General features: G+C 49.1%; 1 protein-coding gene across 3 annotated transcripts in view; it reads right to left on the bottom strand.

Annotated features, from left to right (window-relative positions):
- Positions 1-9,420: 9,420 nt before the first annotated feature.
- Positions 9,421-13,417, bottom strand: part of LOC101794193 (CBP80/20-dependent translation initiation factor) — a 167,227-nt gene continuing 163,230 nt past the window's right edge. For 2 of the 3 annotated variants that reach the window (XM_038169454.2, XM_072030439.1), the window contains exon 12: positions 9,421-13,352. In XM_038169454.2, coding sequence (XP_038025382.1) covers positions 13,137-13,352 — 216 coding nt within the window. In that variant the 3' untranslated portion in view covers positions 9,421-13,136. The remainder of the gene's footprint in view (positions 13,353-13,417) is intronic. The other variant, XR_011805560.1, reaches the window with a different exon arrangement.

A 13,417-nucleotide genomic window follows, 5' to 3' on the forward strand; every position in this document is an offset into this window, starting at 1 on the left:
TTGTGATTATGAAGGGTTTATTTCCTTTCTCTTGGTAGCTATGTTTTAGGATTTACTATGTCCCCTCTCTGTTTTTTTTTTCTTCTCTAGACTAAACAACCCCAGGTCCTTCAAACTCTGGGATATCTTCTAATTTTCTGAGCACTTTACAAATTGTCTTCCAGACTTCCTCTATTACTAGTTCACCACCTTTGTTACTAAATCATTATCTGACATTTATCATATATTAATTATGGAGGTCAATGTTATTCATTCCATTTTTTATTCCTATTATTATTGTAGAATTATTATTACAGAACATAACAGTTGTTGCCCAGCTATCAGCCAGCTCTGTATGGCTTTGCAGAGGTAGGGATGGTTGTGTTAAGGGCAGCTGTTCCCAGGGCCAAATAGCCACAGGACCGTGGGGAGCCATGGGATCCTTTTGACAGAGCAACAAATTGCTGTGTGTGCATTGCATGCCTGTTAAAACTGTTTTGAGGGCAAAAAGGGATTTTGAAACTCTTTTTTTTTCTGCTTGAAAGGTGCATCTTCGGTGGAGATACCTGCCTGGGTTTCTGTGAGAGCTCCATTTCCTCCCCTGTAGATTTTAATTCAGGCCATTTGATATGCACTAAAGTACACCTATCCACATCTTCACTAGCATTTTTGGTGGCATCAGCTACATCGATGGTGGTGACCCCAAATCCAGCTGTTTCCAGCCCACTGCCATATCCCCTGCCTTCCACTAAGGTGAGGGTGTGTGGCTTTCCACTGCCCCAGAAAATGACCTTTGGAACAAACCTTTGGCAGCTCCAGATGTGGGATGAAGGCAGGAATTCCCTACAGAATGCGGGTGGCTGTGCTGACCCCACACCACAATCCCACCTCCACATCTGCACAGGGGCTTCTGGCCCTGCTGGGGGGGGGGCAGCCATCATCTTATCTCCTTCCTCTGCCTTATCTGCTTCCAGGAGGAAAAGCGCATCCTGGGAGAAGGACTGGGTGGCTCAAAATGGAGTGGGGGCTCCCTGGGGGCTCCCAGCCTGCCCGCAAAGCCATCTGGGAAGCAGCACCAAGATCCTATCCGGCACCTCAGAGGCAAAACAAAGCAGTGAGGGACACAAGGACCTGAGATGACCCTGCTGGGCAATGCCTGAAAGCTTCAGCTCCTGGGAAGGGGGGCAGCATGAGAAAGTGGGTCAGGGCTGGAAACCCAGAGAGGAACCTGTCCCAAACTACCCAGAGTCTGCAGGGCAAGGTGGCTGCTCGTGGGTGGGCGATACAGGCACGGGGCATGCCCCTTGCAGGACCAGAGAGGCACATGAGATGGGGTTTGCACCATGGCAATGCAGGGACAAACCTGATGATGCACATCCTCATCCCACGCACCAGTAGTCCCACACAGCAGCGTGCAAATTACTACCCCCCCTTCCCCCTGGTGAGTCCCCGGCTGATGTGTTGCTAGGGGTTGTCACACAGAGGGTGGCAGCAGGGAACAGAGGCCACCGGCTGTCCTCCGGAGACCCCAGCTGAGTGCCCTGAGATGGTGCCCCACTGTCTGGGCTCCCTTCCAGCCACGTCATGGGACTCCCAGCAAATCTCCCGGGGCAATTCGATCCGTTGAGCGACAGCACCTATCACTCTGACACCACGGGTTTTCCACGGTTCAAGGAGCCAAAGTTCATTGATAATGGTCCTGGCAGCTGGGGCACACCGGGGGCTTGTGCCACCCGTCGAGGGACAGCATGGTCGAGGGACAACATGGTCGAGGGACAACATGGGTCGCCTGGAGAAGTGGGGCAGAAACACGGCACTGTGGGGATGAGGCCACTCTGCATCCTCTGCATAAAATATTGAGTCCTGCTGCTGTAATGAATCGGGAAAAAAAAATAACCCTCATGATACATTCTATGAAAATAAAAGAGGTTATATTGCTGCTAGTGGATGTTAGCAGTTTTTATTTCACGGAGCAGTCAGACTTGATGATGAAACTCTGTCTGAAGCTTCACAGAGACAAATTACATGTTTCCCAGTAGTCCTTGAATGGCTATCAAATGTGTCATAGTTAGGAGTCAGCCTAGAGGGACTTTTTCTCCAGTAGCTCCCATTCCAGGAAATGAGTCTGCCCATGTGCATTCCCTAAATTTGTCAGTGATCTAGGATGCATCTTTGTTAAAATTAGAGCACTTTGCTAAGGTTTCTAATAACTCTTGAGTAATTGAGGAGGTGAAACAGACAGGTGGTGAAGCCTTATGTCCATTCTCAGAAGAGACAACCAGCTTGGTGGGAAGCACTGGGAGCTCTCCATTGCACTGGGGGCAATGCCTCACTGGCTGGCCCTCCACCAGGGGCTGGCAGAGAAACCCCCACCTGCAGCATGAGGTAGGAGCCGCCTCTTGCACCACTTGAGTGCTGTACGGTGTGATATCCACCAACAAAAACACCAAAACTTCTCCAGTTTCCCCTTTGTCCTCCCTGGGCTGGGCCAGATGCAGGCTGAGCCCAGGGGCAGGATGGGGAAGGGTTGGGAAGCCCTCTGCTGCCCCAAAGCAAATATCCAACGTGAAATAAATGTATGTTCGAGCCACCACATCACCATTCCAGGCTGGCCTGGAGATGGCTTTGCAGATGTGCACTCATTTTGTTAACAGGTTGCTTTGGATTTGAAGGCACAGGGAGATGGACTGCTTGTCTTTTGTGCATTAAAAGAACGGATCCAGGGAGATGAGTAGCTGAGGTGCTACAGGTCTGGTTGAGTGCCACTGGATGGAAATGCTGTGAGGAGAGCTTCTCCCATGGCCTTCCAGTATTTCCTTGTGGATGAGGCTGGCCAATGCCAGCAAACTCACAGAAAGAAGTTAAAAAAATCCAGGGCCCCACCTTGTCTCTCTCCCCATTAACTCCTTTGACCTTGGAAAAAAAAAAAAAAAGCAAAACAGGGCTGGGTTCAGATTCAGTTTACATTGTAGATAAAGTTCAGCCTACTTCTAATTTTGTCCCAGCAGTTCCCACCAGAAAACAGGCTCCAGCACGGCGCCTGTCCGACAGCCAGTCCTGGCCCGCTCCCCTCCACCAGCACCCCTGTCCCCAAAAACCCCACCACCAGCCAGGGTGTCCAGATGGGACAGCGAGCATCCCGGCCACCCACAGGAGCATCTCCTTCATGTGGGGCCTATTTTCCCCCTGCTGTGTCCAGCAGGGCCATCCTGGGCTGTGCCAGGTCTTCAGATGACACCTTGGTCAGATGTGCCTTCACCCAGGCTCCCCCTGGTTTCTTTTTTCCTTGGTCCATTTGGTCCAGCACTGTGGGGACAAATAGGTGGAGAGGAGGGGACGCAAACCCAGCATGCTCCAGGCAAGGTGTTTGCAGCAGCAGAAAGCATTAAAATGGGAGAAAGCTCTTGTGCAGGGTGCTAAATCAGAAATATGGGGACCAGGGATGCCCCCCGAAAAGAATGTGGTGGTGGGGACTGGCACAGAACAGTTTGTGGTCCCTGAGACATCCTCAGCTGGGGAAAGGGATGACAGGAGCTGCGGAGGCCAAATGTGCCAGCATGGAGCTGGGGAAGGGAAAGGTTCATGCTATTTGGAAACGCAGGAGAGAGCAAAGAGAGCTTTAGTTAGAGGACAGGGAGCAAATGGGGAATAAACAGGTATATGGGGCTGAAAAGTCAAACCTAAGGGTTATTTAGGATTAGCCCCTCTGATACCTGTAAGCCCCAGCAGCACCACTTGTAAAAGTGCTCACAGAAGCAGCAGAAGTGCAATTTTGGATAAAGAACATGCAATGTGTCTGTGCAGTGACTATAAAAACAGTAACCACAAGGCAATTGCTACGCAGTCACTCTCCCAAATGCTTTTTCCTGTCCCCCCCAAAAATAAGACTGTATCTATCTTAGGAAACCGGCACAAAGCCTGGTCTTCCAACAGTACCAAGCATGCTGCATGCTCGTGCTCTACAAGAACTACAGCCCAGGCCTGCAAACTGGGGTTTGATTTCTTGCAATAGCTGTAAAACACAGCCCTGGGGACAAAAGTTACCTTAGCTGTAAAACAATACGCAAGCTGTATTTCACAACCTTTACTGTCTTTCTCTCCCCAGAGTAATATTTTACAGCATTTGCCCTCAAACCAGTTTTTCATAACACAACATGTGTAATTACCAGCATACAGGTTTTTGTAACCCATCTCCCAACACACCTTTAATCCTACCTGCCCCTCTCCCCCTTCTCCTCCAACCTCTGCCTTACCGGAATGGGGCTCTTCCAGGCTTGCTCCAGAAGGTGAATTTGAGCTCTTTTGAGCTCAAAATCCAGAAATGTCAAAAACACGATTTGAAAAGTGCAGTCTGAGATGGCAGGGTGCTCTTCTCATTAATTTCAGGTAAACACTGGGATGTGCAGGGCACAGCTGGACAGCAGATCTCCCCTCCTGTGGGGGAAGGATTCGGGGGATGTTATCTAAGCAGAGGTAGGGAATGCTGGTCAGGATCAGGCAGTGCTCTCAGCACCCCTTTCACAAAGCAGAAACATTTCCCGGGAACGCTTGATGGGAAGTTATTGAAAAGGTCTGTGCTAATAATATGAAAACACTTTGTTTAAATGTTATTGCTACAGCAACATAACATACACTGAAATGAAGCGCTTTGGTGAAAAACTCAGATGATTTAGGACAGAATGGAATTTGGAAATCTCAGCATTTCTCTTGAGAGGGACTTTGCATTTTTTTCCCCGTGAGCGCTATGGCATGGCTATAAATGATGCTAAGTAGTTAGCCTGCTTTCATTTGGTGCTCTATGAGGCACCAGTTTAGCACGCAACCCACCAAGCCTCTGCCCCTGTGAGGCACCAAGCTCATGCTCAGCTGCAAGGACAATTATTGCAGCTCTCCAGGAGCCGTTTGCATCTCCAGAAATGCTTAAATTGTTAAATCACATGCCCGGATGGGATATATATATATATATTAATTTTTTTTGCAGAAGTTAGGCTCTAGGCATTAATTCAGAAAAGTCCTGCGGGCTGGGATAGACACAAAGCCTGGCTCAGTAGTCATATTTAAGTAGCCACATGAGTCTCTGGCTTTGTAATTGGTGAGCAACAGTGTAGGTTTCAAAAGGAAGAGGCCATATAGCCTTGTGGTGTATGTTATTGTTGGACTCTTGTTCTTTTTGTTGCACCTAAACCTTAAGAGCATGGTCCTTTATATATGGCAAAAATACTCCTTGTGTCCAAAAAGCCTAAAACCATCAGAAAATTGCCCAAACTGCCCCCCACCGATCAGGGTGACTTTTGCAAGGCTGTGTCTGCACCCCAGACGAGGTTGTACATCCATACATGTGGATGCATTAGGATGCTCCGGCACCACACGCATAGATGGCTACATGTGCACATGTGGTGCCTGTGCTAGCCTAAAGCTCTCAACAAAACCTTATTTTCTGCAGGCTTTTAGACAAGGCTGCCATGGCAGAGCGCAGCGGGTTGGAGCCTAACCACAGTGGGGGTGCTGGTGCAGCCAGATCTGAAGGCTCCATAAACCCTGATTCCAAAGAGAAAAATGCTGAACGCAGCTCCAACTCTGTCACCAAAGCTGAAGCAAGCTGCTAACAAATGCAGCCTCGGAGAAGGGTTTAATTACAAAAGCAGTGAATAAGGCCGTCCCACCCTGCCAGTTAATGGCCTGTTTTTACTTTTGTCAAAGCAATAATCATTTAAGCTACATTTCAGCTCACAAACACGGCAGCAACGCTATTATGTTAAGTGTGAACTCGCTTTATCACTTAGATAGGATTTATATTTGTTATCCATTTTGCCACTAGCACAAGCATTTAAAAACTCCACTCATTACTCAGTATTAGAAGCAGAGCTGCTGGAAGAGGAAAACATCCCTGTTATTTGCAGGTTTACCATGCTTTAGGAAAGTAAAGCAAACTTGCTCTGATTTATGGGGTTCCTTTATTTGCTGCTGCCTGGGTTTCTGGCAGCTGCGAGGAATTCACAGAAATATTCCTGCGTCTCGAAAGCTTCAGACCTGCAGCAATGACCACCGATCTGCTTCCAAGCCTCCTGTTTGCTGCATGCTGTTCTCACTGAGGACATCCTGGCGACCCAGGGCCCAGCCCTGCTTTTGGCTAGGCTGCCCTGAACTGAAGCTGGTTAGGATGCTGCAGTGACAGCGAGCACGGACATGGTGATTGCTTTCCCCTGCACCGCCCTCAGAAAAACCCAAGAGTCCACTGAGTGCAGAAGGGCTGAGCAGGGTTTGCATCACCTTTCCCATGAGGATGCTCAACTCAACATCACTTTACATCTGTGGATGGGAAAACAACAGCCAAGAGGAGGTTTTTTTTGCTAGCTGTGCTCCTGCTGAGTGACCATGTTGCTGCAGACACGCCGGTACAGGAGACGAGCCCCGGCCAGTGGCGGGATCCACCTCCTCCCACCCCCTCCTCTATTTATTTTGCATCCCAGCCGTGCTGCAGCGAGCTGCGAGCACACACGCACGGTCACATAGGGCATTTTGCAAGAGACAATGGGCTTTTCCAACAGCAGCAACCTGCAATTTTCTGTCCGTAGCTCGGGAGCCTGATAACACAAACCACTCAAATCAAGTGACCTGCGGCTTCCTGGGTGAACACATGCATTTCAATTAGCTGAAAACCCTCTCTAATTGACTCTGGCTAGGCTGAGAAGGGTTTTCCAGGGAAGACTGCTTAGAAAAAACAGAGGTTTATTTTATTATTTTTTTATTATATTTTTAGCAGATTGCATCGAGTAAAAGCTGGAGTGGTTTGCTCTGAGCCGTGATGCACCGCAGGGTTGGTCCCATCCCTAGTACTGAGCAGTGACGAGTCGCCAAATGGAGCTGCAGAATCATAGAATCATAGAATATCCCAAGAAAAGAGACACATAAGGATCATCAAGTCCAACTCCTGGCACCACACAGGTCTGCCCAAAAGTTTAGACCATGTGACTAAGTGCACAGTCCAATCACTTTTTAAATTCAGACAGGCTCGGTGCAGTGACTACTTCCCTGGGGAGCCTGTTCCTGTGTGCGACCACCCTCTCAGTGAAGAACCTCTTCCCGATGTCCAGCCTAAACTTCCCCTGCCTCAGCTTAACACCGTTCCCGTGGGTCCTATTACTGGTGAATAAGGACAATAGGTCACCTGCCTCTCCACTCCCCCTCGCGATGAGGTCCCCCCTCAGCCTCCTCTTCTCCAGGCTGAACAGGCCCAGTGACCTCAGCCGTTCCTCATACCTCTTCCCCTCTAGGCCCTTCACCATCTTCGTCGCCCTCCTCCACTCTCCAACAGTTTAACGTCCTTTTTGTACTGTGGTGCCCAGAACTGCACACAGTACTCGAGGTGAGGCCGCACCAGCGCAGAGTAGAGCGGGACAATCACCTCCCTTGACCGACTAGCGATGCCGTGTTTGATGCACCCCAGGATACGGTTGGCCCTCCTGGCTGCCAGGGCACACTGCTGGCTCATATTCAACTTGCTGTCAACCACAACCCCCAGATCCCTCTCTGCGGGGCTGCTCTCCAGCATCTCGTTGCCCAGTCTGTACGTATAGCCAGGGTTGTCCTGTCCCAGGTGCAGGACCTGGCACTTGCTCTTGTTAAACTTCACGCGGTTGGTGATCGCCCAGCTCTCCAATCTGTCCAGATCTCTCTGCAAGGCCTTTCCACTCTCAACAGAGTCCACAACTCCTCCAAGTTTGGTGTCGTCGGCAAATTTGCTCAGAACACCTTCTAGTCCTACATCCAAATTGTTTATAAAAACATTGCAGAGGACTGGCCCTAAAATGGAGCCTTGAGGGACCCCACTAGTGACCATCCACCAGCCTGATGTGGCCCCATTTACCACAACCCTTTGAGCCCTGCCCGTCAGCCAATTGCTCACCCATTGTATGATGTTTTTGTTTAGCTGTATGCTGGACATTTTGCCCAGTAGGATCCTATGGGAAAGCGTGTCAAAAACTTTGCTGAAATCCAAAGAAATCACATCATCTGGTTTCCCTTGATTGACTAGACGGGTGATCTTATCATAAAAGGAAATCAAATTTATTAGGCAGGACCTACCCCTTGTGAACCCATGTTGGCTGGGACCAGTGACTGCATTGTCCCCCAGGTGCGCCTCAATAACCTTAAGAATCATCTTCTCCATGATTTTACCAGGCACTGACGTGAGACTGACAGGCCTGTAATCTCCAGGGTCTTCTTTCTTGCCCTTCTTGAAAGTTGGTACAACACTTGCCAGCTTCCAGTCTACTAGGACCTCTCCAGATTCCCAAAACCGTTGAAAAATAATTGAGAGAGGTCCCACGATGATGTCAGCCAGCTCTTTAAGCATCCTGGGATGAATCCCATCCAGACCCATGGACTTGTATGGATCCAGGTGGAGCAGCAAATCCCGCACATGTTCAGGGTTGGTTAGGAGTTTGTCATTCTCACTGTTATGGTCCTCCAGCTCAGGGCACCCTGGGTCCCAAAGCCCATCATCAGCATTGAAGACAGAGGCGAAGAAGGCATTAAACATCTCTGCTTTGCCTATGTCCTTGTCTGTGAGACAAGTAGTGGACCTATGTTTTCTTTGGTTCTCCTTTTTCTGTTCACATATCTAAAAAAAACTTTTTTATTGTCTCCCACAGACATGGCCAGCTTCAGCTCTAGTTGACTTTGGCCACACGAATTTTCTACCCTACAAACACAAACAGCATCCCTGCATTCCTTCTTTGTCGCCTGACCCTGATTCCAGTACACTTTCTTTTTCTGCCTAAGCTGCAGTAGAAGATCCCTGGTCAGCGAGGCCAGCCTTCTGCCCCGCCTGCCTGCCTTCTGATATTTTGGAATCACCTGATCCTGTGCTTTTAGGAGGCAGTGCTTAAAGACTGACCAGCACTGATGAACACCAATGCCTTCAAAAGCAGCTTCCCAGGGGACCTTGCTGACTAGTTCTCTGAGCAGCCTGAAGTCTGCTTTCCCCATATCCAGGGCTGAAGTTTTGGTGGCAGTTTTCCTTCTGTCACCAAAAATTCTAAACTCAACCACTTCATGAGACGGCCGCCAATTGCCACGTCCCCCACAAGACCCTCTCTCTTCTCCAGCAACAGATCTAGGAGGGCACCTTTCCTAGTTGGCTCCCTTAGTACCTGCACCAAGAAGTTATCATCTAGGTGCTTTAGGAACCTCCTGGACTTTCTCGTGTTGGCCATGTGGTAATCCCAGTTGACGTCTGGCAAGTTGAAGTCCCCCATAAGGACTAGGGGAGTTGATCTTGAGGGCCCAGAGGCTCGACCCAGGGGCTACGTTTCAAAGCAGACACCATAATGTTGTTGTTGTGTTTTTTTTCCCTTCATCCTTTGTTCCAAGCTAAACAAAAGTCCCCCCCAGACCACCAAAACTGATTGCACGTACTGACAAAGAGATGGGGAAATGTCAAGCTTTAAACATTTATTACACAGATGATGCATTTTATAGCACATAGTGAGTTGGTTTGGATGTTCTATAAACAAGACTGAATTGCCACAAAGCGTTATAAGCTCCCTTGTTTTAATAATCTTTGAAATGCTGAAAACTATGAGGTTTTGTTTTCTCTAGTATGAAGATCTACTCTTTATTCTCCCCAAAACCTTTGTCCTTTTTTTAAGCACTTAGTTTAACAAACATGATTAAATTAAAAATGTTGCTTTTTCAAATGCAAATAAATACATTAAAAAATGAATTGCTAGCATTAAATCCATGTTCTGCAGGACACCACAGCCTTGTTGGCCATCAACAGGACTTTGCAACCCTTAGAGTCGTTTCTCCTGAAAAATACTGCATCACTGGGACTGGCTAACAGATAACACCAAGAAGAGCAAAATTTGTGTAAAGCCATAAAGTACCTAGTGGGGAAATAAAAATCCTATTTCAGATTTTGAGAGACTTCCAAGTGAGGGATGTTATAAAAATAAGCAGGAAAACAAATAATAAATTATTCTCACAAGTTTTCCTTCAAAGCCATCAATCATGCCAAGAATAGATACTAATTAATCTCCTTCGGGGGAAGAGGGGAACCAGACAAATCACTTACTTTGCTTTTTTCCCCTCATTCTCATTTCACCTCTGTACAAACGAGACTTCTCCAAACGGGGGGGTCAAATCCCTCATGGGGAAACTGAGCAGGCTGCTTTGCAGACAGCCAAAGCCTCCAGTTTGGCAATAATTTGCCTGGGAAGGAGGGGACCAGGTGCTGGGATATCCATGGGGAGCAGAGCTGGCAGCTCCGGGCATCATCACGTCCTTACACCAGCCCCAGGTTTGGCCTGACATGGATTTGGCCAAAGGAGGGTGTTCTGTCCCCAAAACGCACTGCTGCCCCCACCCCTCCACATCACATTGCCGGTGGCATCTTTCCTTCCCAACAGGCAGGCTTCCCACTGAGGGACTCTAGATATGCCAGTGGCCGTACATAATTCCAGGGGGAAAAAAAATACTTTTTTGGTCAACATCTAGATTCTCACACACCAACAGAGTGAATGACATACCAAGTTACCAAGCGGTGAGTGGCTGGATGAATGGACCTTAACAGCGGAGACAGACGACAGACATTTAAAAAGACAGGTTTCACAGGAAAATTCTTCCACGGGAGAAATCCCAGCATTGGAGGGCAAAGCCATAGGCCGAAGCTCCTCCAGGCTTTTCCATTTTTATTTTTTTTTTTCCTTTTTGTCTTTTGCTGCATTCAGAGAGCAGGCCCCGAGGGATGTTACGGTGTGGAGTGGGATGCAGGGAAGCTCTTCTGGCCTTCAGAAATCCCCCAGCAAATCTTTTTCTCCAGTCTTCTCCCCAAAGTCTGAAAGAGTAGCAGCACCTCTCTAGCCCCAGCTACCTCATTAATGTTTCCAACCAGTGGGGTCTAATTTACATCAATCGACTGCGTGCAGCTCACACATCGGAGGCTGTCATGACACTAAAGGTCCCTTGACAAATTGTCCTCACTACAGGTAATTTCACTCCATTTGCTCAGTTTAAGCCCTCGCTCCTCCTCCATTCCCCACCCGCCTCTTGGCTGGGGCCCAGGCTGCTCTGGGGCTGCTGACGGCAACTTTCCGGGGTCACACCGACATTCACGCCTCTGGTCCTCCACTCCCCGCAGGGCCAAGCGGCTGGGAAGGCCAAGAGCAAGGGCACAGCCCTCAGCTGTCCAACACCGACAGGTCTGATGCAGTCCAGCTTCGTGCTAACACCTTCCGACCTTTCTGCTTTTCTGCGGCAGTGCTAACACAGCTGCCGGGCCTACATCCCCAGTCCAGGAATCAGTCTGTGCAGACATGGACCACTGAAGCTCCTCTTTCCAGCTCCTTTCCTCGTGCTCCTTTCCTCGTGCTCCACGTGCAGATTAGGAAACGCTCCCACAGCCAACCTCATGAAAAGTTCAAGTCGTGCCAAACCACATGGCCAGGATGCTCAGCTCTTGCACATGTGCACAGGGAAGGTTTCTACCCTTCAAGCTGCGTGGCAGGGAAGCCTCCTGTCCCTCGCACACAGGCCGGTAGCTCCCTAAGGCACGTGAGATGGGGATGGCACCGCGGGGTCAGGGCTTCTTCGGCTCCTCTCCCACTTCACCAAAATGAGCACCGGCAGGGATTTCATGTGTACAAGCATCGGCAGAGAAGCAAATAAGGAAACACCAAGTCCTGACGTTTGCTAGTTGCTATTCACTTGCCATCCATGCTCAGGGCTCTTCCAGCTCTGCTGGGCGAACACCTCTCCAAATCCCCCATCATCTCCCCATCTCTCCCTTCTCACCATCTCTCCCACCTCCCCAGCACCAGCCCAGCCACCCCAGCATGCAGCAAAGCAGGGTCTCCCTGCTCCCCACTTCACCCTGCTCCCTCCGAACACGTCACCCTGCACTTGGGGACATGGTACCACTTATTTACACCGACCAGGGCACACAGCCGTGCCTCTACAATGCACACCTACAAATACTGGATAGGAAATGAAGCCAGTTAGAAGCCATGCTCAAAACCTGTATTTTTGGCTTTTCATTGTTTTCCTCTTCTTTTTTTCCCTCCTTTTTTGCCATGTACTTCTTGTCTTCTCTCTACTGGTTTCCCAAGAACATCAAGTCTTCATTTCTCCATTGCCCTGTACATTACTAGGCCCGACTACAACGGGCCTGGTTTGAAATGTATTATTACAACCATGACAGTAATTACAACAAAGCACTCTTTCAACAGAAACAAAAAAATTACAAAAAATGAATGGGTTATAGTTTAGTGGATGGGGGATGCCATGGCTTTACCAGCCAGAGCAAATAGCTGCAGCTTCCCGTGTTTCTTGGAGCTCCCAGCTCAGGGCACACATTTTTCAGTTAATCTGCGAGATTACTGGCAAGACAACTGTGGCTATATTAATTCTACAGTGGCTTTTGGGCTCCTTAAAAATCCTCCTCCTACTTCAGCATCTTCACGTAAACCATTTGTGAGCTTGCAGGAAGGCGTCACTTCCATGTCTCCGTGCTTATTGCAATTGTCTATTCACAATAAAATAAAATAGAATAGAATAAAATAAAATACAAATGACCAAGAAAAATAAAACCCAGTGCAAATAAGAAAACCTTCCTGCTCGCCGGTTGGCATCTGAAGGGGAGACGAGTAGACAGAGGGGAGGTGGGGGAGCAGAAAGTTGAAGATAAGGGGGGGGGGAAAGCTCCACTTGACAAAAGCCGTCAGTGATGAGTGTCTGGTGTAGTATGTGTCGTACTTTGTCCTCCCGGGACAACTGTCGCCTGCCAGTTGGCCAGGGCAAGCCAGGAGAACAGTGTGAAAACAATACTTGCCCCCACTCAGGCTCACTTTTCCAACTCGCTGTCTTCTTTCTAAAGCCAAACAATAACCTGGCGGGATGCACTGCTGCTGGAGCAATGAGTTCATAAAAGAAACCCTAAAACAAAAACATGGCAGGGAAGAGGGGTGGCACTTGGCGACACAGCTGAAAAGAAACATGCTTCTCCCTCCCCACCCCACGAACGTATTCTGGAGCATGCTGGGGTTTGTCTGCTTAAGTATTTAAATCAGAAAGGTGCTTGCCTGGCTGCGAGAGCTGGATCCTGCTAAGGTGTATGTCTCCTTCTCGCCCCTTCCCACCCCTCCCTGCCCTGCCCCTCAGGCTGTCAGTTTTTGGATTGTCTTGTTGTAGTACTGCATGATGGTAGGTGTCAGCGGGTTCCAGTTGTTGGCATGCAGCTCGATGACCTCCAGCAGGAGGGACCGTGTCAGCATGGACTCGGAGGGGCACAGCATCTTGTCGCGAGCTATGGCCAGCATCTCCGTCATCATCTCAGGCAGCTGCTCCTCCAGCAGCCGGCCGGTGCTTTGCAGCTGTTGGGAGAGAGGGGGTCAGAGGTGGCTTGTTAAAGTGTGAGCTGCCGCCATGGCTTGCGCTA

This window comes from Anas platyrhynchos, chromosome W (genome assembly GCF_047663525.1).
Source record: "Anas platyrhynchos isolate ZD024472 breed Pekin duck chromosome W, IASCAAS_PekinDuck_T2T, whole genome shotgun sequence".
Taxonomy (NCBI): Eukaryota; Metazoa; Chordata; class Aves; order Anseriformes; family Anatidae; genus Anas; species Anas platyrhynchos.